At 47.8% G+C, this 27,158-nt stretch overlaps 1 protein-coding gene across 1 annotated transcript in view; it reads left to right on the top strand.

Moving 5' to 3' along the window:
• LOC119164994 (uncharacterized) overlaps window positions 1-27,158 on the top strand; it is a 59,567-nt gene that overhangs the window by 22,182 nt on the left and 10,227 nt on the right. Inside the window, exons 5-9 of the mRNA XM_075872794.1 lie at window positions 4,856-4,983; window positions 11,365-11,482; window positions 15,146-15,313; window positions 17,955-18,098; window positions 20,428-20,582. Of these exons, the coding sequence (XP_075728909.1) occupies window positions 4,856-4,983; window positions 11,365-11,482; window positions 15,146-15,313; window positions 17,955-18,098; window positions 20,428-20,582 (713 nt within the window). The remainder of the gene's footprint in view (window positions 1-4,855; window positions 4,984-11,364; window positions 11,483-15,145; window positions 15,314-17,954; window positions 18,099-20,427; window positions 20,583-27,158) is intronic.

Genomic DNA, 27,158 nt, shown 5'->3' with positions numbered 1-27,158 from the left:
CCGTTGGGAAAGTACCGTGTATAGAAAGATGCCCACTTCTGCAGTCTACAGTTGCCCCACACTCACACAAGAACTCAATACCCAAGATAACGTCATGTGCAGACCGCGGAATAACCGCAAACTCTGTGCAAAACACCTTGCCACACAGCGAGACGTCCGCAGTACAATATCCCACCGACACAACACGTCACCACTTACACCACGAAATGTTTCCCCACGGTTCAGGCAAAACATCACTTTTGGTCCTAGCAGGTTCTTAAAATTTACACTCATCACCGAGACTGTCGCGCCTGTATCCACAAGTGCCATAGTAGCCACTCCATCGACAACTACATGGACTTTGTTCTTCAACATAAACGCTGACGGGGGTATATCTGTAGATAGCACCTGTGATCTTGCGGCCTCACCCCCACTGGCCGCACCGACTAGTTTTCCGGCGGCGGTGTACGTGCGCGTCGGTGTGGCGACGGCGATCATGGAGCACGGGGAGCTGGTGGTGGCGTCAAACTTCGATCAGGGGCCGGCGAGGTGTAGCATGACCCGGAAGGCGCGCATGGTTTCCGTGACGTGGAGAGCGGATGGTCGAAAGGGGGGTGAGACATGTGCCAAGACTGTCGCTGATATAGGCGGTCACGAAAACGTGCAATATGAGCCGGGACGCCACAGTTGTAGCATACCGGAATTTGTCGAGGGGCACGTGGCTGCTCAGAGTAACGACTCCTCTCGGAAGGCATGGGATAGTGGTGACGCCCTTCAGGGGCACTGTGGGCAGGCGATGTTGGGTAAACAGGCGGGCGAAAACTTTGTTCGTAGTTGGGAGTTGGTTGACGGGGGAATCCAGCCTGCCGTGTGCCTTGATATTCATAAGCGTCTGCTGCGTTGATCGATGGTTGCCATGGTGGAAGAGAAACAGGAGTCCGCACCCGTTCTGGTTCGTTTACGTACACATCCTGAAAATTGCTGGGGCGATAATAGGTCTGCTGATATCGAAGCAGCTCTTCTCTGACCATCTGCCGTATGGTCAAAGAAAGGTCGTTAGGCGGCACTGTTTCAACACTAGCCACAGTGGGGACGTTGGGCAGGTGGCCAAATTTCGGAGAAATTTGTCGCATCGTGAGAGATTCAAAGGTACGACAGTGCTTCATCACGTCGGACACGGAGTTCAAGCACTCTTTCCCAATTAAGAAATTGTACACGTCTTCGGCTATACCCTTGAGAACGTGTCCAACCTTGTCTTCTTCAGACATCCTCCCATTCATGATCTTGCACAGCTTCAATATTTTTTCAATGTATGTCGTACATGTTTCTCCCGGAAGCTGTGCCCTCTGAGACAATGCCTGCTCCGCGCCTTTCTTCTTTGCGTCTGAATCACCGAAGCACTTCTGCACTTCTTCAACAAAACGTTCCCAAATCGTGAACATGTCCTCGTGGTTCTCCTACCACATGAGGACGGCATCAGTTAACGAGAATACAACATGATTCAGCTGTTCGTTTGAGTCCCAGTTATTGTTTCTGCTCACCCGCTTGTAGTTCTTGAGCCACACGTCGACGTCTTCTCCTGATGTCCCACCGAAAATTGGTGGCACTCTGTAGTACGGCACGGAACCCATCGGAGTTGTCCTCGAAGCGTTGGATGGCTGCTCTTAGGCCATTACGATCGGCGAAGGTGAAAGTCCGGCGAGGCGGCGGCTGCGACGAAGTCCTGGTAGTGAAGCTCCCGTCTTTGGGTTCATCCTACCCACCACCTCCACCAAATTGTTACACAAGGCAAGGTAACTTAATGAGGGTTTTTAATGGGCCCTGAGTCCGCGATCACATTATAATGATGATGATCTCCACCGCCATGGCTCGTACCCACTCAGAGGGATTGCAGTGAAGGCAACGTCGTCTTCATTCTCTACCCGTGCTTCCCTTGTTTTTCCTGGTAGTGATACTTCTTATCTTATCAATGTATATATATATATATATATATATATATATATATATATATATATATATTGTAACAGACTAGAAAAGGGTAGAGAGGAGAAGCAGAGGAAGACGAAGAGTCTTGGCACGATCGCAGTGTGCTGCCGCAAACGACCATCGTTCACCTCCTGTAAATAAAACCATCTTATCACAGCTCGCTGTTACAGTTGTGGTGGAGGCGCTGGGTAGTGTTAATGGCTGAAGGGGACCTGGTGTAGCGGTGGCCAGGCGCTTGTGACGTTGGCACTTCTCGCAGCTAGCGACGTAACGCTTCGTTGTTTCGTACATCTTGGGCCAGTAAAAGCGTTCCTGCGTCCGGTTCAGCGTTCTAATGAAGCCGAAGTGACCAGATGTCACATCGTCATGCATAGCACGTAGAACTTCGGAGCGAAGGCTCTCGGGGACAACTAGAAGAAAACGTGCTCCAGGTCTAGAGTAGTTAGTTTTATAGAGCAACTTGTCTCGGACCGTAAAGCGACCGCTGTGTTGGGAGGCACGTGCGGCGGCAAAAAGAGGATCCAAGTTGAGATCGTTGCGTTGTTCTCTCTGGAAATCAGCCGCGTTGGGGAACGTGCTTGTAACAGCAGCAAGGCAGTCGTCAAAATTCTCAGCATCGCAGTCAGTAGTCGCAAGAGGAATCCGGGAGAGGCAGTCTGCGTCAGCGTGACGACGGCCACTCTTGTACGACACCATAAAGTCGTATTCCTGAAGTCGCAGCGCCCAACGTGCGAGGCGGCCAGAGGGGTCACGCAAACCGACCAGCCAGCATAACGAATGGTGATCGGTAATTATCTTAAATGGCCTCCCGTAAAGATAACAACGAAACTTCTGTACAGCGAAAACAGCTGCCAGACATTCCTGTTCCGTAACTGTGTAATTGCGTTCTGATTTGCTCAGGCAACGGCTGGCATATGCCACGACATGCTCTGCGCCATTGTGCCGTTGTACAAGCACCGCGCCTACACCGATACCACTAGCGTCCGTGTGGACCTCAGTCGGGCAAGATGGATCGAAGTGACGCAACAGTGGTGCTGACATTAGTACAAACTTAAGTTGTGAGAATGCGGCGTCACACTCTGGTGTCCAGTTGAAGGTTGCATCCTGTCGCAAGACGTTTGTCAGCGGATACACGATCTCCGCAAATCGTGGAACGAAACGACGAAAATATGAGCATAGGCCGACAAATGAGCGAAGTTCTCGTGCGGACTGCGGTGATTTAAAAGAGCTCACTGCTTCTATCTTGCGAGGATCGGGTCTGACGCCATCCTTGTCGACCAAGTGCCCCAGCACGAGAGTTTGACGTTCGCCAAAGCGACATTTTTTTAGAATTCAGAACCAGCCCGGCTTTTTCGATGCAGTCGAGAACAAGACTGAGACGGTTGTTATGTTCCTCAAACGTACGGCCAAAGATCACAACATCGTCAAGGTAGCACATGCATATCTCCCATTTTAGACCACGTAATACTGTGTCCATAAATCTTTCAAAGGTGGCTGGAGCATTACAAAGGCCAAAAGGCATGACATTAAATTCAAATAAGCCATCCGGAGTTATGAAAGCCTTTTGAACAAGTAGGAATTGACATTATGGGTCTATTTCCGTTATCTAACAATAAGAAGCGTTGGATAATCGTCTGCGTCGATCATCTTACGCGGTATGCCGAAACCGCAGCTATTCCCTCTTCTACCGCGGCATCCGTGGCGGACTTCTTGCTTCACTCCGTGGTCCTTCGCCATGGCCCACCGCGTGTTATAATCAGCGACCGTGGCCGCCAGTTCACTGCCGATGCCGTTGAAGAATTACTACGCATGTGCACGACACAGTTCCGTCATTCCACACCATATCACCCGCAGACGAATGGCCTCGTTGAACGGACAAACAGAACGCTGACCAACATGCTTGCCATGTACGTTTCTTCCAATCATAAGAATTGGGATGAAGTGCTGCATTTTATCACGTACGCGTACAACACGGCAAAACATGAAACAACGAACTTCAGCCCATTTTATCTGTTGTACGCAAGGTTGCCACTAAGCCCTCTAGACACTTTCTTACCCTTCATTCTACACAATGACGACTCTGTATCAAACACCCTGTGCCTCGCGAAAGAAGCCCGTCGAATCGCTCGTCATCGTACTCTGGCCTCTCAACGTCGTTCGAAGGAACGATATGACGACCCTCACGAACTGGTTTTATTCGAAAAAGGTGACTTGGTGTTACTTTGGACACCGCAACGCAAGCGTGGATTTTGTAAAAAGCTTCTGTCACGATATTCGGGCCCATTTGTAGTTTTGGAGCGTCTAAGCCAGCTCACTTACGTAATAGCTCGTCTTTTGTCCAATGGTCGACGATCGAGCAAAACGCAGCTCACTCACGTGGCTCGCCTGAAACCTTTCCACCCTCCTTGTGCATCATAACTCGCCCTACGGGCTTCGTCTGCTTGCGGGGGAATGTAACAGACTAGAAAAGGGTAGAGAGGAGAAGCAGAGGAAGACGAAGAGTCTTGGCACTATCGCAGTGTGCTGCCGCAAACGACCATCGTTCACCTCCTCCTGTAAATAAAACCATCTTATCACAGCTCGCTGTTACAATATATATATATATATATATATATATATATATATATATATATATATATATATATATATATATATATATATATATATATATATATATATATATATATATATATACGTGTGTGTGTGTGTGTGTGTGTTCTTAATGCTTGAACATAGTTTTTCTAGCGCAGATATCCGTAATTGTCTCAGATAATTCATTAATGATCATCAATTTACGGGGTAGGTGCACTGTCTTCAGTCGAAAGATAACGTACACCACAATGCAGTTTTCAAGGGTACTGCGTAAACTTCGGACATCTGTTTGTTACAGCGCTTTGCCCAGGCCATCCAAAGTAGCGGCATAGACGAGAAAGACGTCACCAACTTCTTCGCCTTCAAGCCGCGTGTCAACAGAACAACAAACATAGATTACGTCAACTTCGTGAATATGCTCAACGAGTACGTAAAATTCTCTACGTAAACAGCGTATAAATGACTTGTAAGTGTCGGAGTGATATTGCATTTAGCGTACATGAGGTGACGGTATGAAAAAAATGGCCGCGTATCAGAGTGTTCCACTGCAAATGACATCGAAAGATGATAGTTTTCAATCTGCAGAGTGTGAATAAAACGTTTATTTGATGTTCTGCGCGAGAAAGTCGGTGAATGGGATTATGTAGGCACTGCGTGAGGCATTGAATGCTATATGGCAGTTATCTTGGAGAAGCGAAAGGATCTGTGTGTATACATTGCCTGGTCTAGTGTGCGATTGATGGCGGCGCTGCTAACGGCACTTGTATGACGTCAATTTGGGGATTCGTGCACTTTTGTTTTAAGGCCTGGTGCTGTGTAGTAACCCACATGCGTGGTAAAGCGTGGTTATCTGGTGTGTTGCAACTACTGACGCTGTTCGAACAACAGTGGGTCTCCACTTTTAACTCATATTGAAAGCACAACGCTTTTTTTATAGGATCACGTGCGGCCGCTTGTCTCCGCGGTGAATGCTGCACAATGTTAGATGTTAAAAGGCACGTACTGATTATGTTAACTACATTATATTGTAACGTTAAAAGCCGTCCCAGGTTCATTCATAAAATATGAACTTGTACTCTAACTCTCTCACCAGCAGTCTTATGTTGTAATGGCAATACAAATTTTAAAGCTGTAAAATATTATTACGAGAAAGAGAGACTAACTCGGAAGAGTAGACACAGATATATTTACAGCCGGTTAAGCGAGCAGCGCCAGCCACACAGATTGGCTCGCGCCTTTCTGTCCTTTTTCGTCCTCCTCTTCATCGTGTGAATGGCTATGCCACTCGTATGTAGTATGACCCCCGGTGGCGGGAGCACCGTTCCGGAGCTTTATAGGTCGTCCTCAAAAGCAGAGTTGTACATCTTGATCCGTGACCCATGAACAACATCACTCCACTGAACTGATGACGACGGAGAGATGGGGCCAATCTCATGTGTTACCTGCTTCCGCAATACACGGTAAGAACCCGTGTAACAACACAAACGTTTTTCAGATAGGCCCACCCGACAATGAGGAGACCAGAGTAACACAAGGGCACCCGGAGCGAAATGTGTGTCACGATGCGAAACATTGTAGCAACGTCGTTGCTTGCCCTACGACGCTGTCAGAAGAGCACGGGTGAGCTGACAGGCATGGTCGGCTCGTGCAATAGCGTCACAAGCATACTCGCTGGTGGACGATGTGCTGAAAATGGTGTCCAAGGGTAAAGCTGGCTCCCTTCCCTACAGTAGGTAGAGAGGTGAAAAACCGCCTGTGTCGTGTCGGGACGAGTTGTACGTGAACGTGGCGTAAGGTAGTGCAAGATCCCAGTCTCGGTGGTCCGGTGATATACATTGCAAGCATATCTGTAAGAGTACGATTAAAGCGTTCCGTGAGGACTTTGGTTTGCGGGTGGTGAGCTGTGATCGCTTTGTGCCGTGTGGAACAGGAATGCAGGATATCGGCGACGACTTCGGACTGTACGGCCATGGTCTGTGAGCAGCTGTGTACCGATATAACGTCACGCAAAAGGAAGTCAGCAACGTCGGTCGCACAACTCGTCGGTGGAGCTCGAGTAATAGCGTAGCGTCTGGCGCAATCATTAGCCACGGCTATCCACTTGTTGGCTACTCTTGATTCGGGAAAAAGACCAAGCAGGTCTTACCCAGCGCAGTAAAGTGGTTGCGTGGGTGTGTCAATTGGCTGTAGATGGCCAGCGGGTAGCAGCGATGGTGTTTTGCGACGTTTACATAGCTCACATGCCGTGACGTATCGGCGTACCTAGTGAGCAAAGCCTGGCCAGGAATGGCACCGTATGTGCTCGTGCGTGTGAGTTACGCCAAGAGGTCCTGCTGTGGGAGACGCGTGAAGTTCAGTGAGGACGCTGTGTCATAGATGCTTGGGTACTACAATAGGAAGGCCAGGCCCGTCAGATCGAAAATTGCGGTGGTTATAGGACGCCCTCTTGAAAGACAAAGTGACGGACGGAGGCGTCTGTTGGGGAAGACTGCATGCGGCTGATGATGTCGAGCAGGAGCCGATCCTTTCTCTGTTCTTCCCCAACGTGAATGAAGTCGGTCATTGAGAAGATGAAATGCAGCTTGTTCATGTTCGGGTTAGCAGGATCTTCGACAGGGTACCGGGAGAGGCAATCAGCATCCTGGTGCAGGCGGCCAGATTTGTTCACGACCGAGTATGAAAATTCTTGCAGGCGCAAAGTCCAGTGACCAAGACGCGCCAAGGGATCTATAAGAGACTTCAACCAGTAGAGTGCGTGGTGGTCTGTAACTATCGATAATGGCCGTCCGTATAGGTATGTCCTGAACTTGGCGACCACCCAGACTAGAGCCAAGCTCTCGCTCTCTGTGATAGAATGATTACATTCGAGCGCGAATAGTAGGCGGCTGGCGTATGCGATAACGCAGTCATGGCCACGTTGTCGTTGGGCTAGCACTGCGCCGATGCCATGGCCACTTGCGTCAGTACGAACCTCAGTAGGAGCAGTAGAGTCGAATGGGCCGAAATCGGAGGAGTAGTGAGGTGCGTGATTAGATTCGAGAACGCAGATACCTTTTCGGAGCCTTGAGAAAAGGGGACATCTTGCTTGAGGAGCGGCATAAGAAGCCTGGTTATGTCCGCAAAATTCTTGATGAAGTGACGGAAGTAGGAGTGCAGTCCGATGAAGCTGCGTACATGCTTAAAGATCGTGGTACAAGAAAAGTTTCGACTGCGCTGATTTTTGCTGGGTCGGGTTGTGTGCCATTGGCGTCCACAGGCCAAGAACTGTAATTTGTTGGCACCCAAAGTGACACTTGGATGAATTCAGCTGGAGGCCAGCACGACGACAGACATATAGGATGACTGAAAGGCGCTCTTTATGACTTTCAAATGTAGGTGAAAAAACAACGACATCGTGCAGATTGACCATTTAAAGCCCCTGAGCAGCGAGTCCATCATTCGTTCAAACGGGGCTGGAGCGTTACAGAGGCCGAAAGGCATGACCTTGCATTGATATATGCCGTCGGGTGTTATAAATGCCTTTTTTTCTATTCATGACATCCACCTCAATCTGACAGTACCCGGAACGTAGGTCTACGGAGGAGAAATAGCGGGAACCGTAGCGGCAATCGAGAACATCTTCTATTTGTGGCAGATGATACATTTATTTTTGTAATTTTGTTTAAATGGCAATAATTGACACAGAAACGCCATGTGACATCTTTCTTGCGGAGTAGCACGACACGGGGTGCCCAAGGATTGCAGGGTGGTTCGATGATCTGCTTGGCAAGCATTTTCTCGACCTCAGTTTGGATAATCTGACGCTCCATCAACTACACGCGATACGGACGCCTATGAATAGGAGGCCCATCACCAGTGTTGATGCGGTGAATCACTCCAGTAGCTCTTCCCGATGAACGGCCGCCGAGGTCAAAAACATCGATGTAAGACAGCTGAACGTGGTGGAGCTCTTAAGTCTGCTGCGCTGTGAGATTAGGGGCAATAATCGACCTAATTACACTGTCGGGGCAATGAGTAAAGTGGAGCTGGGCAGAGGGGTCGGAAGGAGCGACCAAGGTGAAAGCATCCACTTTGTCGTCTTCTCAAGTGAAAAGCAGTGCCAGAGCGGTACCTTGTGGCAGTACGTGAAGTTTCCAACTGAAATTTACGACAAAGGGAGCATCAACAACTAGTGAATGAAATAAGAGAAGTGGTTCACGAAGTTTTATCGAAACGACATGACGGGGTGTTCCAGTGGTTACCGGGACATTGTGGTATTGTCGGTAATGACCTTGCTGACAATGCTACGCGATCCGCCCACGCGGACGCCCAGACAACCCCGATTCCATTGTCGAGAACCGACGCTGCAAGGGGCCTTCACTCGTTCGCTAACACCATGTCGGAAACTTGGCTGAGCGACCCCAGTGTCAGGAACCGCCGCCTACACAAATTGGACCCATCGAGAAACCTTCAAGTTAAATCGGACCTCTCCCACCAGGATGCAACTTTACTGTGCCGCCTGTGGTTAGGAGTAGCTTTTACAAAGGCGTACTCCTTTCGCATAGGAATGGCGGATAGCTCCCAATGTGAATCGTGTGACACTGACGAGACAATAGAACATCTACTGTGTTCATGTGAACGTTTTTCGAGCGAACGCAACTTGCTACCCGAAATGTTAGAGACCCTAGACAGTAGACCTTTCCCCGAAGAGGAGATCCTTGGTTCATGGCTGTATGCGTCGCAGGCCGGCAAAGCGACGCGAGCACAGCTAATTTTTCAAAAGACGACCGGACTACGTGACCGCTTGTAGGCGTGCAAAGGACAAGGTCACGTCTACACACACGTTGCCCTTCACTTCTCTCTCTCTTCTCCTTTAATCCCCTAACCCCTTCCCCCAGTGCAGGGTAGCAAACCAGACGTGCGTCTGGTTGACCTCTCTGGCTTTCATTTCTTTCCTTCCTCCTCCTCCTCCTCCTTCACAACTTGGAGGCATGTGGAGTTACCTGCGACTGACAGCATGGTGTGCGGTATCGTAATACCGCGGCTGATGAGGACATCGGCGACGGAAGTCAGTACATAGTCGCCGTCGGCAACTGGTGGGTTTGATTCGAACTGGACGTAGGTGAGGTAGAAGACGAGCATATCCAGCAGTGCAGAGGCGGCTCGTTCATTGTTCAGCGGGGTCTGTGATGGGCAGTCGAGGATGGAGCGTACTGGCCGAGCAGTCAATGAGGGCAGACTGTGTCGACAGGAAGTCGAGGCCTAGAATAACGTCGTGCGGGTACTTTTCGAGGACGGCGAACAGAACAACTGTGTGGTGATCAGCTATGCATGACCGGCGCACATCCCAACGACATATGAAGTTCCGCCGTCGGCAACACGTACGAACTGAGTCGTCACAGGCATGACGACTTTTTTGAGCTTACAGCAAAAAGAAGTGGTCATTGCAGAAATTTGAGCCCCAGCGTCCACCAGAGCAGTCGCAGGCACACCGTCGATTTCCATGTCGATAAGATTCCGTTTTGCCTGTATGATAAGTAGAGAATTTGCGTTCAGTCCAATCGATGCAGCGCAACCTCCAGGAGCTGCAACATTTAGTTTTCTGCCGAGGAACGTCGAGGGTAGGCGGGGGAAGGTGGGCGGCGGGGTTGTGGATAACGAGACTGGCGACGTTGAGGGCATGGAGATTAGGAGTAGCGGCGATCAGTCACAGGTTTCTGATGGGCAGTATAGTCGGGGCAGGTCTCCTGACGATAAGAAGGTCGGGCATTGGAGGAACGCTGTAACACACACACACACACACACACACACACGCACACGCACACACACACACACGCACACGCACACACACATGCACACACGCACACACGCACACACACGCACACACGCACACACACACGCACACGCACACGCACACACACACACACACACACACACACGCACGCACACATGCACACACACACGCACACACGCACACGCACCGGTGGCTTCGGCGTACTCGTCGGCCATCCGGCGGATTTCCTGGCCCTGTCAAATGGGCCGCAACTGAAACAAGATTATAATCGCACTCGAAAACAGTCGTTGAAGGCGTTCGTTGACCCTCGCAAGGCTGTTAGTTCGACGAAGTTTCCTTCTGGAGCAGACGATCTGCGTACAGGAGCTGCGGCGGCTGCGACGCGGTTGTAAGTGAAATCCTCAAATTGACGTCACACGCGCAAGGGCGCCCCTCCAAGATCTCGATGCCATTAGCAGGCGTGCGCGTGCCACCCCGGAGGCCATAATTTGTAGTAGGCACAGGTGGGTGGCAGCACCGTATCGTCTTAACAAGGTGTAGAAAACAGCCGTCTTTTCGTGCATAGCATCATATTGTCAGCACAGCGTAATGAACCCTGCAGTCTTTATAATTACGTACCTATGCATTTTCTAGTATAAAGAAACCACAAAATATTGACATATTGATATTGTGCCTCAGAGGTGCGCAATAACGCTTGCTTTTTAATCCACAGTGGGCACAAGTGTCAACGCAAATACTTAATCAAGACTTATGGTCATTGAGGAAGTGTTTGAACTTTGGCCTACCAGTTGAATCATTTTAGTTGGAAGGCAGACAAGTTAAACAATAGGCAGACAGAAAGATCAAAACTTTTGTGATGAAGTATCCCAAGAAAAACTATCGTCTTTTACAAAAAAAAAGTCAGCTTCGCGGTACGAATGTCAATCCTGAAGGCATTGCGGTGCGGCGCAGTTTTCTTCGCTTTCCTTCGGTTCCTTTGTTGTTTTTTTCATCATATTCTTTTTTTGTTTTTTTGTCATTGCATTTTTTTGCAGACTGAACAACTTAAGGTTGGTGATTATGCTGACCATATCGGACGAAGACCAGCTGGTAGTCATGCCGTCTTCAGCTTGGAACCACGTCTGCCAGCCTTTGAATGACGAGCCGCTAATGGTGCGTCTACAGAGTACGACATTTTATCCGTACACTGCGCGACTTTTTTTATGGCGGTAAAAATATTTGGCATACGCTTGGTGCATTCTTTCTGTCGCCGTTGTCGTCGCCGTGATGTTCAGTATAAAGGGGAGGGAGAGGTTGTCGCTTTGCAAATGAAGCTTTCATTTCCCACCATGGACGCTGAGCAGGCTGCACGCTTGAAACGACAGCGCCCACTTGCCTGTGAATGTCAGGTTCGTGAAAGGGTGGGCGAATCACATGTTGCTCCACATTTCTTGTGGCTTTTACGTTGAGTGCAAATGCTGCTGAGCGTTCTTGATCTGCGCCAAATGACCAGGACATGCACATCTCGAAGCCACCTGCTTGGAAGGGTTTTAATTGAAGTATGTAGTATTGCATTATATAGTTACGCTTTTTCTTGTTGCCGACTTGCCCCGCCAGGTGATCTGATGGCTAAGGTACTCGGCTGCTTACCCGTAGGTCACGGGTTCATACCCCGGCTGCGGCGCCTGCATTTCCGATGGAGGCGGAAATGTTGTAGGCCCGTGAGCTCAGAATTGGATGCACGTTAAAGAACCCCAGGTGGTCGAAATTTGCAGAGCCCTCCACTACGGCGTCTCTCATAATCATATGGTGGTTTTGGGACGTTAAACCCCACAAATCAATCATCATTGTTACCGACTTGCGTTTTGGGCGCGTTTAAGTTTTTACTTGAAAGTGTTGCGATTACGTGACCACTAGTGGCACATACCTGAAATAGCGGTCCTTATGATTTTGACCTCCAAGGTGGTTCCGGTGAGAGATTTCTTCTGTGCGTTGTTGAACAATAAAAGATAGTGCTCAATGCACATGTTAATGGCTGCTAAGGGGGAATGAGAGACGGGAGCGTTCGGCCTTTAGGTAAGGCGCACGCTGCGATCCCCATTAGCAGCTATTGGCATGTACATTGAGCACGATCTGACAAGAAAGGGTTGCTACGTTATACTCGCTGTGTGTAACCTCCTTGGTTTTAGAAAGGTTTAGCGAGCGTTCGGCCGCAGTGCCATGAATACAGTGAACTAGTATATACCATGAACTCGAGGTGGTTAAAGGTGGTAAGTAAACCCGAAGCGCAAGCCGTAAGAAAGTGTGCATGTGCCACCTCCCGTTTAGTCCTTGAAATGTCCGCTGGATGGCGGTGCTTCTATATGGAGAATATATGATGAAAAGATGCGAGATGGTGGTACTTGGAGTGCTGAATAGATGAACGAACGGACACACAGACAGATGCATGGATGGACCCATGAACGGACGCAGGACCGGATGCATGGACGAACGCAGGAACGGACGCACGAACAGACGCACGCACGGACGGGTGAATGGACGCATGGACGGTTACACGGACGTACGCAGGAACGGACGGAAGCAAGAACGAATGGACGGACGAATGCTTCGCCCCACTCCCCATCATTCACTCCGTGGATATGCTGCCATTTTTTTTTGTCATTAAGTGTGCAGAATTTACTATTAGATTATTTTTCATTGACTAGTTCATTTTTGTGCTGCTCGAGAAGGGCGGGCGCACATTTATGAAGTGTTTTTTTTCCTTAAATAAATTTAGTTGTGAGTGTAGTGTCATGTCATTCTTGTTCCCATTGTGTCTGTAAAAAGTGCTCTACTTCAACAAGTGGTGTAATGAACAGGACATTAGTAAGAAAACACACGGATCAACACTAGCTTAGTCTGCTCTCGTGTTGGGTATTTCGTTTTAGGGGCGAAGCTCCTTGGGATGCGGGTCGTTCCCTCCTTTGTAGTAGCAGTAGTAGTCAAACTAGTAGTATTAGTAGTAGTAGCCACGTCTAGTTCATGAATTGCTCAATAGATGGCATTGTGTGTGTATGTCCATAAAATAATATCACTTGATGGCGTTAATGGCTTTCGTGTAGTTGATGGACGTATGGACGGACGGATGGACGGACGGACGGACGGACGGACGGACGCATCATTCACTCACTCCGTGGATATGCTGTGAATTTTTAGGCACAGCTCTTATTCACCCGTTCACATGCTTCACGCAGTATCTTGCATACCAACGAACGATTGGCACACAACCATCCCGAATACCTTTCCCTCACTCGTCGGCGCATGATACAAAACACGGTGGGAGTTGGTTTTTAAACATCATGCACTGTCATATACACGGCCTCTCTGCAGCTGCTGTTGCGAAAAGCCTATGTCGCATACACGCGGCGTTTGTCCGCCGTGCGTCCATGCCCTGGAACAGTTCCCGCTCTGGCCTCTCCTCCTCACACTCTCTCATCAATCACGTGATTGCTGAGTTAAAAAGCAATTAATATGACATCGTGAGTCTAATGGCATCAGGCTTTCGCCGAACACATTTCGGAATTTACAGTGTCCTTCAATTTTAGATGCAGATCATCTCTTGCACGGGTCTATGTTCTGCTGCGTCGGCGTCTGCACTCACCTTACGCATACCCAACTCTCCTCCTTCTCTCTCTCTCTCCAACAGCTGTGCATTTCTCTCTCCACTTCTCTCCTGCCCCCTGCTTGTGCTTCTCCTGCGTTCTCGCTACTGCTCTCGCCGCACATCAATGCCACCGAGACTGAAAGAATTTCCTCTAGGTGGTGTTGCGCACATGCACTACTCTCCTCTTCTAGTCTCCTCTCTGATTATAAAGGGGTGTGCATGCTAGCCCCCCTCCCCCTTCTCTTCTACGCTCCGCCCCTCTCTCGCTTCGCAACGCCAACGCAGGCAGCGTCTACGAAGTTCTAGGGGCTTTACCTGCTGGTCTGCACTCGCTCTTTCCCCACCATGCTCCAACCTCACTCTCCCCCAGACATCTCTCCCCACGGCATTGACACACCATTCACATGCACGCCCCCTTCCCCTCCTTTTCTTCACTCCGGCTAACTCTCGCCTCGCAACGTCGACGCAGGCAGTGTCGGCTAGCGAGTGTCTTGATTAAAAAATCACAGCATATCCGCTAAGTAAATGACGATGAAGGAGCTTGCTCCGTCTCTCCATTCATCCGTCCGTCCTTTCGTCTCTTCGTCCGTCTGTCTGCCTGTCATGTCGGTCCGTCCGTCCGTCTTCTATTACACCAAAGCACGCGTCTGCTATGCATCGGAGTAGAGTGACTGCCATACCGTCATCTAGTGAGCACTCAGAGTACTAGGAGTGGCTACGATGGAGGACGAGGGACTGGTTTACACCCTAAGGAGCTTCGCTCCTAATTTATCGACTGCTCGCGCTGCACAACCATTCGCTGGCCACAACCTATATACTGGATCTTGACGTCAAAGGTAGTGCCGGTAGGATATTTATCATGTGCGATTTAGAACAATAAAAATTTTCAGCATGCGAGTTAACTAAAAGCGAAATGCGGGTCTCTGTGTAAAATCAGGGTCGTTTGTCTTTCAGCGCTCACTAGCAGTGATTCGCATGTTCCAGTAGGAAACACCAGTTTATCACTGCATCCTTTGCGCCTCCCTAGTTTTCTCTTTTGGGAGACGCCGCAGTCAGCGCGAGCGCCAACGCTACCAGTGTTAGCACCCACTGCTTCGCATCTACACATGGTTCTCTTTAGCGGAAAAAAGTGTAATTTTTTTGTTGTAGGTATCTCTGTTAACGTGAATTTTAGATTTATTTCCTTTTTTCAGTCCACTGCAGTCGGTCTGATAGCCGACATCGCCAATCCGAAGGTGACCTTCACCTTGACGATCAGCCTGCGCCTCGACATTTTTCACGATGTCAGCTTGGCAGTACTGAGCGACTACTCTCTGCCCAGAGTAAATTCCAATGGGCACGACGCTGTCTTCTTCAGTACTGTGAGTTTCAAGCAGAAAAATTGGCGGATCCCACGTACAGTGGGAGTCGATGATATGCGAAGCACGAATGTGAAATGTTGATATGTCACTTTAAAATCAGCACAACGTTACGAGGTGGACGTAAATGATACCGTATATGACTTGCGTGTCATGGTTATCATGTTTGGATGTGTCGTCTGCCTTTGTCATCTATTCACGTCACGTGGTACCAAATTTAGTTCATGTGGAGTGAGCAAAACGGCCGCGAGCACGCTATGAGCGTAGTATGGTGTCATGTTCTTACATGACACGCGTGTCAGGATTATCGTGTTTGCACCAGTCATATATCTCGTCATCCATTGACGTCACGAAACACCAATTTCGGTATATGTGGAGCTAGCCAAACAGCCGCGAGCGCATCATGAAGGCCCCAATATTCTCCGATGTAGCGTTGACGCGCGTGCGCGATGGGCACAGCGACGCTACGTAAGCAAAACGCGAGCAGTCTATAGCCTCACGCCAGGCCCGACCGGAGCGACCAGCGTCGGTCAGCGCGGCCCGACGGCAACCGGTGTGAAATCCATGCCGATGCGTTACCCAGACAACACTGCGTCTCCCTCTTTTCGTGACGGAGGGACGCCAGACGCGCTGAAACGCGCATACGTCAAAGCAAAGCAGCGCGGCGCACGCCTGCGAGTATATGGCAAAACCGGCGCCTGGCATCGCAGCGCCGGCGTGACGCGACGAACTGAACACCGGCGAGCACGCGCACCGCCTCACGTCGAAATGTATTGGCGCCTTGACTGTGGCATGTAGTCATGTTCACACATGACACGCATCTCATGATTATCATGTTTGCACCAGTCACATACTTTCGTCAGCAATTGACGTCACGAAATACCAAATTTTGCATATGCGAAGCTAGCGATACGGCCGCGAGCGCATCATGAGTGTGACATGTAGTCATGCTGTTACATGACACACATATCGTGATTATGTTTTGATGTGTCATTTAGCTATGTCGTCCATTCGCGTCGTGTAATACCGAGTTTGTACATGTGAAACTAGGGAAACGGCCGCGAGCGCATCATGAGCGTAGCATGTCGTCATGTTGTTATATAACACGCATCTCATGTTTATCATGTTTGCACGAGTATCATACCTTCGTCACTCATTCACGTCCCGTAATACCAAATTTGGTATAAGTGAATTTAGCGAACGGCCGCCAGGGCATCATGAGTGTGGCATGCAGTCATGTGGTTACATGACACGCATCTAATGGTTATCATGTTTGCACCAGTCACATACCTTCATCATCCATTCAGGTACCGTAATACCAAATTTGGTATATGGGACGCTTGCGAAACGGCCGCGAGCGCATCATGAGCGTGGCATGTATACATTCAAGTTGTTGCATGAAACGCATGTCGTGATTTTAATGTTAGGGTCTGTCACTTGTGTTCACCATGCAACTATGTCATACCATACCACTTTTTCAACATGCCATGTGAACGGAACCATCGCTAGAGTGGCAGGACCATGAAATGTAAATCATGACATTCCTGACATGCATGTCATGATTTTCATGTCAAGACTAGTCAAATATGTTCTTCATACACTCATGTTATGCAATACCAAGTTTGGTATTGATACCAATATCGAAGCGGTCAGGAGAGCCAGGATTCGTAGGCGGCTAGATAGATAGATAGATAGATAGATAGATAGATAGATAGATAGATAGATAGATAGATAGATAGATAGATAGATAGATAGATAGATAGATAGATAGATAGATAGATAGATAGATAGATAGATAGATAGATAGATAGATAGATAGATAGATGGATGGATGGATGGATGGATGGATGGATGGATGGATGGATGGATGGATGGATGGATGGATGGATGGATGGATGGATGGACGGACGGACGGACGGACGGACGGACGGACGGACGGACGGACGGACGGACGGACGGACGGACGGACGGACGGACGGATGGACGGATGGATGGATGGATGGATGGATGGATGGATGTGCTCAAAGTCACTTAAGTTCGCTAAGGAATGCTACACTTTGAAAAGTTGTTCTGCATATTACGCTCTGTGTGACCTTTGAAGAGAATTAATGATTCGAACTTGGTAATGCATTAAGACATACTATCGGGCACCAAACTTTTTCGCAATTCGTTGGACGTCATTTATAAAAGCCGCGTTAAATTACGCCCACGTTCCTTAGTTGATCCCATGCTCCCCCCCCCCCCCCCACCGTTTTCAAAGGAACCGACAAGCGGCCAGAACGTGTAATTATATCCCGGCAAAAATCAAAAATACTGTGATAGGGTGACAGATTCCAGCATTCTTTTCACGTTGTGAAGGATATTGTTGTGTTTAAATCATGCTTAAAGGCAACGAGAACGTTAAATCTGGCAAACAAGTGAAGAGACTTGGAACTAAGTTTTAAAGTTGATCGCATTGTTTGCTCTACGTCGCCACATAGTCTGATGCAGTCATCCGCGCCATACTTACTCATAAAAAATTCTTTATACATGTACTTGTGTTTAAAGTTTAGCGTGGGACATCTTTCAAAAATAAAACTTTACCCTGCAACGCGTCTTGTTCAGCGAACCTGAAATATCTGTGGCACCGATCTTCCCGTTGTAGCAATGCGAAAGGCAGCTGTTCGGCCGTGACCCGACAGGCTCATCAATACTGGACGTCAGGGATGGTTCCTGTGCGTTCGCCTGGGGCCCATCCCAACAAAGCGAGGTCATCACCTTCGAGACGCCCAGGACTATACGAACCAAGGTGGGCTTCTGTAGCTCAACATTGCATGATGACACTTGACAGGTGACACATACAGGGTAGTGCTTTTTAAGGGGGAACGCTGTAGCCCGTAGTCTGTGCTCTGCGGCGGTTGCTTAGAGCGCTCACAAGAGCCATAACATTAATCATGTCCGCTTTTGGCATTATCTGCTGACGTAAATGGCAGTGGTCTCGGGTAAATAAAGTAATGACTTGCGCGCTTCCAGACGGCTGAAGAAGGAAAGTCATCTTATTTTTCTTCTGAGACGATTGCATTGTTTCTGCGCTGCCACCACCCGAAACCGTTCTTCACCTAACGTCCTTTCCCATATGCCTCGAGAAGTCTCGCCAGCTAACTTTGTTTCGCGCTGCGTTTGGGACCAGCCTGCCTTTGACCAAGCCACAATGTGATGTGATGGCGCCTCGATCTAAGGTCACGTCACCTCACTTCACTGAGACGTGCTGGCGACGTCATTAATTTCGGCAAAATTATTATGGCGTCATTTAGCGATATCATCAACTGACCATTTGTTGCATCGCTTATGTTGACGCCGGTGGCATGTAACAGCAGCCAGTTTTCACTTTTGAAGAGGAATTTTTGAAAAAAACATTGGCAGCATATCCATGGAGCGAATGATGGAGAGTGGGGCGAAGCATTCGTCCGTCCATTCGTTATTGCTTCCGTCCGTCCATGCGTCCGTCTGTGTGACCGTCCATGCGTCCATTCGCCCGTCCGTGCGTGCGTCTGTTCGTGCGTCCATCCCTGCGTTCGTTCATGCATCCGCTCCTGCGTCCGTTCATGCATCCACAGTCCATGCATCTGTCTGTGTGCCCGTTCGTCCATCTCTTCAACACTCCAAGTACCACGATCTTGCTTCCCCATATAGAAGCACCGCCATCCAGCGGACATTCCAAGGACTAAACGAGAGGTGGCACACGCACACTTTCTTACGGCTTGCGCTTCGGGTCTACTTCCCACCTTTAACCACCTCGAGTTCATGGTATATACTAGTTAACTGTATTCATGGCACTGCGGCCAAACGCTCGCTAAACCTTTCTAAAACCAAGGAGGTTACTTCCAGCGAGTATAACATAGCAACCTGTTCCCGTCATATGGTGCTCAATGTACATGCCAATGGCTGCTAATGGGAAATGAGAGACAGCAGAATTAGGCTTTTACTTTCATACGGCTCGCGCTTCGTATCTACTTTCTACCTTTAACCACCTCGAGTTCATTCATGGTAAATACTAGTTCATTGTATTCATGGCACTGCGGCTCAACGTTTGCTAAACCTTTCTAAAACTAAGGAGGTTACACACAGCGAGTATAACACAACAACCCTTTCTTGTCAGATAGTGCCTAATGTACATGCCAATGGCTGCTAATGGGGATTGCAGCATGCACGTTAACTAAAAGCCGCATGCTCCTGTCTCTCATTCGCCATTCGCAACCTTTGGCATGTACATTGAGCATTATTTTTTATTGTTCAACAACGCACAGAAGAAATCTCTTACCGGCACCACCTTGGAGGTCAAAATATTATACATGTTGTATACTACAACGGCTACGAGGGATGAACGGGTGCCGCTATAATGAGCTTTGCTCAACTCCTCATTAGGAAAACAAATGTGCGCGGGGCGTCCAGTGAGCCGGGATAGCCGCCCCAGCCCAAAAGCTCGCGGCTGATGCTTATGTCAGGGTAGAGGTCCGATTCAACCTCGATTGACATTAAAAACGAAGTTGTTTCTTATTTTTATGGTGTAATGCGTCCCGAAAACAAAGATGCAATTATGAGGGACACCGTTTTGAAGAAACCGGGAATTTGACCCCCGGGGTTTCTCTAATGCGTACCTGAGTTAATTGCGTGGGACACTAGCATTTTGCCTTCATCGAAAGCGGATACCTTGTCATGGAATTCGATACTGCAACTTTAGGGTCATCAGACGAAAGTGGCAAACAAAATGTAGTAGCCACTTTATCATCGGCCGTGTGCAATAATTATGCCAAAAGCGGATGTGTCTGCTCTTGCGGTGACTTGGTAGCGTTCTGGACAACCCTCGCAGAGCACAGATCACGCAATCGGGGATTCCCTTACATGGAGGCGAACCCTCTACGTCTAAGATAGGGCTGATAACAATGTTGGATGTTCACTCCGCAAATACCACCTAGTGTACATATATCGCCACCGTGCCGTCATCTGAGATCACGTGACTTCTGGGGCCGTCCATGCTGTCACCGTCAACGGTCCCTTTTCAGGTTATCTCAGGCTTTCGCCTTAAGAATGGCGTGCAGCGGCGGAATGATCGTGCACCCGCTTGACTCTTCTCGCAGATGGTGGCCACCTACCATAAGCTCGGCTACACAAGAACCAAGACCTACGTCGTTGGCTGGACTGTGTACAACGTCACACTCGGCTTGGCACCAGCTTCGTGCAACGGTAGTTCCAACCGCCTCAACGCGATACGCAAGATTGTGGACGAAAACAAGTGAGACGACTATACATCGACTTCAAAAGGAAGGCTGGACATCCCTCAAACAATATTGATACCTGTAGCAGCAACCTTCTAATGGCTCACGTGTCTCCTGTTAGTCGCTTAATTGAGGGAACAGGACTTTATCTCTTCAGACTTACCTCTGAATAGTACCCCAAGATCTCGATGTAATAAGTCTTGTGGTTACTTGTAAACGAAAAGCGTTTCGCCCGTCTATACAGCAATAGTTATCCCTGACCTGAAACTCATTTCGTTTCTTTTTTTTTTTTTGTCTATACAGACACAGTTCTTTGAAACGAAGTGAGTCCTTCCTGTAATTACAGTTATAGTAATTCAGCAAGCGAGTTTTTGGAGTTTTGTCTTTACATGCATATTTATCCTTGAAACGAACTGAGTTTTTCCCAATTACACAATTATAGTCACACCTGCAATAAAATTTGCTTTTAGGGCAAAGCACGTTAAGGTTTGGTTTCCGGCATGTCACGTCTTCGTCCAGGTTCATCATGAACGAGTATGCATCAAAAATATTGGCTAATTCTTACTACTCCCACCAGTCCCTACTATCCATATTATGAGCTTAAGGTTCATCGTTGCTGCCTAAAACATTGTTTGATACCGGAGGAAATTTATTAAGGCGCTCTAGTGTTTTTATCAAAAACCAGAGACACAAACGGGGGTGTCTACGGTAAAGTCATCCATTTGAAACGCCACTTTTTCAAAGAAAATCTGCAAAGATATAGTGCTTTACGGTACACCGTAACACTAGAAACTAAAAAGGCAATAGTTGACTCAACTTATAGGTGACGTCGTCATTGGAGCTGAAATACTTTTCCCTACAATCCTTAGGTAACTGGAGCAGGGCATGTAGGAAAGAACAAGTGAAATGATAACAATAATAAGAACCACCTTGAGGTAAGCCGTATTCCGATGCAGTTTTTCCGATGACTTTGGGGGAGCTAAAATACCCTTCCTAACGTGCCCCGTTTGAGGCTTGTCGAAGAAATCTCTCTCAAAGCAATGTGGTGAATTACCTCAGTCAGACCGTTCGTCTTCTGTCGCTCAATGTCCATTAGCAGTTATCTTGCTGCGGGAAATAGCGGCACTCGCTTCACACCTCGCCAGATTTTACGTTAGTACACCTGACCACATCCCTCCATGCATGCTTCGCCTTCACCCAGTTTGCAAATCACCACTTTCCATCATCTGATGACTGCGGTATAGCCCTCGCACACACCAGCCAGGTTTATTCTGTTGAGTTATTAACATTTTCGCGTAGTGTGTTCTTTTTCTGTCTTTTTAGTTGTATTATCCGGTGTCTCTAGTATTTTTACCCTTGAAACGAATTTTTTTTTCTATAATTTTATATGTTTGAAACGAACAGCGTTCTTCCTATCCATACATTTATAGTTTTTTTTTGGGGGGGGGGGACCTATTCTATTTTTTCTGTCTACGGCTAGTTAACCTTTCAACGAGTTCGCGTTCTTCCTGTACATAGTTATGCTTGGAACAAGTTGCAATTTCATTCTTGTTTATATATGTATACAGTTGTTCCTGTAACGAATTTAGTATTTTTCCCGTCCATACAATTATAGTTACTCCTGAAACAGATTGTATTTTTTTTTAAGTTACGTACCTGATTTTCTCTATTTCGAGGTAATGTCATGCGGTCGTAACGTGTCACAGTCTCTCTCCTACAAAGAACCCATCTTCAAATCGCCGGCAGGACTTGCGGTCTTCCCTCGGTTCATGACAGAGGTATAGCGGGTCCTAGTTATGCAGGTTACGACTCGGGGAGAGGACAAAAAATTTTATTCAAAATCAAGGAAAACGATTTTCCCAATTGCGGCAGGCGACACTGGGTAGTCCGCCAGGAGCCCCTGCTCCTTGTCGGTCGATCTCTGTCCCGCCCCGTGATATCCAGACCTACTCGTCTGGATTGTAGCTGAGAAGTGTAGTGGAGGGATCCGGAAATTTCGACCACCTGGGGTGCTTTAACATGCACCTTAATCTAAGCGCACGGGCCACGAGCATTTTCGTCAGCATCGAAAATGCGGCCGTCGTGGTCAGGATTCGATCCCCCGGCCTGCAGGTCAGCAGCCGAGTGCCTTAGACACTAGGGCACCATGGCGGGCGCAAACGTCATCTATTCCATGTTTGTAAACAGCGGTAGGCGCCGTCGACCAACTTATTTAAGTAGACCCACTTTTTTATAAGACACTTTTTTATGGCCTTCTTGCTTTCAACACTTTCAATAATCTCTTCTTCTTATGAAGCGTCTTGTTATTGCTGCCGTGGTTGTTGTCGTTGGCCATCGTCATACACACTTTTCATTTTCTTTCTTTTGTGTGTGCGTGTGCGTGCGTGCGTGTGTGTGTGTGTGTGTGTGTGTTGTGTGTGTGTGTGTGTGTGTGCGTGTGTGCGTGTGTGTGTGCGTGTGTGCGTGTGCGTGCGTGCGTGTGTGCGTGTGTGCGTGTGTGCGTGTGTGTGTGTGTGTGTGTGTGTGCGTGCGTGCGCGCGTGCGTGCGTGCGCGCGCGCGGCCTGTTGTATAGTAAATATGGGTCGTTCGTAAGGAGTGATAAATTCGTTCTCGAGTGTGTTTTTTGCTTCTGACAATGTGTTTCTTTGCACTATTCTGGAGAGCGATTTGGGCTCGTGAATGGTTCATCACATGGGGATGAAAAAACTGCGCTATGACACGGACGACGACTAACGAAAATTGTGTCTTGTCGTCCTTAGTCCTCGTCAGTTTCTTAGCGCTGCTTTTTTTTTTCTCGGTCAATTTCTTCATCCTTATTTATTTATTTATTTATTTATTTATTTATTTATTTATTTATTTATTTATTTATTTATTTATTCATTCATTCATTTATTCATTCAGTCACTGTACTCGGTACCTATCATAACGGCGCCCCCCTATACTTTCAAGCAAGTCCTAAACGTTCAGCTGTATTCTATGTGGTATATTTTGCCAGCAGCAACCGAAAAATAAATTGCGTTCATAAGTATATCCACAAAAAGATAAATATGAATCTTCTTTTCTAAAAAAAACACTCCTAAGCGCGAGTGTTCAGCCTGCAGAAAAAAAAAACATGATGTAATACCGGTCTCGACCGGGCTAGCTCCTCTAGCTCAGCCGTGTACCGCTATACCGCAAAATTACTTCGGTACGCGTGTCCACATGCGCGTCCGAGTATTTTTCTGTTTTTAGTTTTATTCTTTGTGTCGCGTACATAAAAGGATAATTTCTGTGTCAGTGCCCAACGTAAGTGGACACTGAAAGGTAAGCCAACACTAAATCTTAAAAGTATGCGTATCATTAAAATAACGCAGTTATGCTCATTCATTACAGCACTTTGATGGTAGCTAAGGAATCGGCGAGTGTGCATGACCCAAACAGCGACATGAATACGACCTGTAATTTAAAACAGAGCCGAGGGATAGGTTCATTCATCACCGCCATCTCTACCTCCATTGTTTTATTCTCTTTTTTTTTTTTGCTATATAGCCCACGTTACATCCAATACGCTTCGGCTATAGGATACCGTGACACCTAATAAACATCATCAAAATGTACATCGAGAACTCTGATGTCTTTTTTTTTTTCGTTTACTCTCCGTTTGGTAGTGTTATAGCCAGAGCAGGTGAGGAGATACGGGGATCAGCGTATCTCTCTGGCCTACTGTCGAGCCGTTAGAGGAGCACCAGAAGCTCCCACGGCAAACAACGCCGATCTGGGACGCTAAAATTCTCCGTCATGAAGTACGGGGTGGCCGCGATCCATCACGTAAGAGAAGTATAACGATTCTGTTGACGTAGCTGGAGTGGACGTAGCGCGGCAGAGCCGTGACTGGGTCGACTGTGCAGTCGAACGCTCGCACACAACAGCCACAATCCCCGAAGTATAGTCATGTCCGCCACGACGCTGTCCCGATGCACGCTGCTCGTCCTGGTCCTCCTGTGGTACGACGTGTCGGCGGGACCAGGCCTCGACCCAAAGTTCCTCGTGGAGCTGGCCAGTCAGTTCAACACGTCGGTGCTGACGCAGTCCTGCAGGAAGGGTATAACCACAAAGATTTGTTGCTAACTGCGGGGGTTTTATGCGCCAAAAAAAAAAAAAACACGACACCCGGTAAACCAGTTTGCACCCTTAACCCTTTCAGACGCCACCTGTGAAAAACTCTATGTAGATGCGTGAAATTGTGGCAGCATAATTTTAAGACCCTCAAAAATGTATTGCGACAACAATTATTTTATAATAGATTAATCTGTGAGTTTTATAGCAGTTAATATGAATTAAGCTTTAATTAAATATGTGCTTATTCCGAAGACATTCATGTTCGGTTCTTGCATGTATAGAATGAAACCTCGGAGTAGTAAAGTAGTGCAAATTGGTTTCTGGTCTTGTTGATAATGAGAAAAAAAAAAGTACATATTTCGACCTGGCTCCATAGAAGCGCCACGTCGAACGATTCGTCGACCATGGTATGCTTTTGAAAAAGTGATTATAGGCAACAATTTGGTAAAAAGTGACGTTAAATGAAGACTACTAGGCAGGAGGTTTATTTCATCTAAACCTCATTGTTTCGTGCACTTTTACACCACCTAGTCGACACAAGTAGCAAAAACTAGTGATGTACACAATTGTGTACAAAGCGTCTAAAAGGGTCGAGGGTGCTTTGCATGTTTGTAACTAACAAACTACTATAAGAGTGATTTGACTAACCAAAACATCCACCTCATGACTGTTTTAAAGTACCAAAACACCCATGAAATGGGTGTTTTCGGTTTGTCATGTTTTCTTTACACAACTAAATAGTACTGTATTATTAAGCATATGATCAAAGTGAGTCAAATGCGTTTAGTAATGCAAATAATGGCTTGTGGAAGTCGTGCGCAACCTTTGAACTCGTGAGGCCACGCACTCATTTGTTGTACCGTATTTGCTCGCATAATTTGCGCACTTTTTTCACCGATTTGGGGGCACCGAGAAGGGGGTGCGCAAATTACGCGAGGCTTTCGCCAGCGCATAAGAAATATTCTGCCATAGTCCTAACTTGCGCAGTATATACATTTACAAAAAAAGAGATAACTTGGAGCACAAAAGAAGTGTACTTGTTAATTCTGAAAGAATTACAGCGCACTTTACCCAGCCAGATCCTGTCACGCTCGGTCTAGCGAAAATCAGTGATCGCGAAGTCCGATTGGGAATCATTGTATTTTCTTGAAGCTCTTTCGACAATGCTGGGAGAAACTAGGTCCCACTGACATGGCGATACCGGAAGAACTAAGCATCCGCCCACGATTTAAAAGGTCTCCTTCAATGGCAGGAAACATGCTTTCTTGCGTATTGGCAGCACTGATCATAAATGAAGTACGTCCCCTTGAAGTACTTTGCGGCAGCACACTTCCCGTTTTCCTCGGCGAAATTCACAACGAGTATAATTTCGCCGTATATATAATTACTGCAGCACATCGCAAAGAAATCATCAGAACGAGGAGGACAGTTGGAGCACCAGGCCCTCAAACGCCTCTGATGCGGAAACTCGTCCGTGCCGTGACTTGTGCGTGTATTCTCGCCATTAGACAGTTATAGTTTAGCGTTAGCGTGGTAGCGTAGGTTAAGGGAATGGCGTTACCGTGCAGCAAACGTTCGTTGTGGGCAGCGTCTTATAGTTTAACGGGGTAGCGTTTACGTGGTTTACGTGCCTTAGCAGGGATGGTGGCGCCACCTATTAGGTGGTTAATAAGTTAATCAGTGAAAATGAAAGGAAAACGTTAATGTTTGCCTACGCCACCGCGCGAAACATTGTTAGAAGTTTATTTTAGTGATAATAAAAGTAAATAAATATGAACCACGCACCAAACGCGAAAACATCTATGTTGCCGATTTGTTTACATCAAATTTTGTAGTTAGGCCTGGACGCGTGCGAAATGGGAAGATATCTCAAGAACTACGCCAACTCATCCGTAATACTCGGTCATCGAAGCTAACTGAAGGCAAGCGAAGCCACTTAGAACAGTCGTTTGTTGCGAGCAAGGTGAATATTTCAACAACTGCGCCAAAATCGCTTCGAAGCGCGCGTCCGAGAGTGCCGCCGTGTTTACGTACACTACGTACACCTATGCTACCACGGTAACGTGAAATCCAAAAAATACCGCGCGTACGGAAAGCGGTACGGGTGACGTACGTATGTGCGCATGCGCACTTCGATTCCGGTATCACGGTACATTCGGTAAGCCCGGTATACTATAACTCTCTATTATCGCTGCGGTAGAGTTAGGAGATAGCGGGAGGCAAACGTTCGAACAATTCCGGCGACCCGTCAACGGGTTCGTGTTCGGTATTCTAGGCACCCTCGTTCGGGGAAGTCCTCGGAAGCAGGGACTTCGCACTGGCAGCCTGTTTGACTGCGCTCGTCTGCTCGGCGAGGCGCGTACCCCGCTGAAGAATAGAAAGGACCAAAAAGAGCGCGCACCGGCGAGCTGGCACGGGCAGCGCGAAATGTGCGAGTGAATTTCTTTTTTTTTCTCTGAAAGCTGGCAAATTATTAGGGGTGCGCAATTCATGC

This window comes from Rhipicephalus microplus, chromosome 9 (genome assembly GCF_043290135.1).
Source record: "Rhipicephalus microplus isolate Deutch F79 chromosome 9, USDA_Rmic, whole genome shotgun sequence".
NCBI classification, from domain to species: Eukaryota; Metazoa; Arthropoda; class Arachnida; order Ixodida; family Ixodidae; genus Rhipicephalus; species Rhipicephalus microplus.
This window is presented reverse-complemented; position numbering and strand designations above follow the sequence as displayed.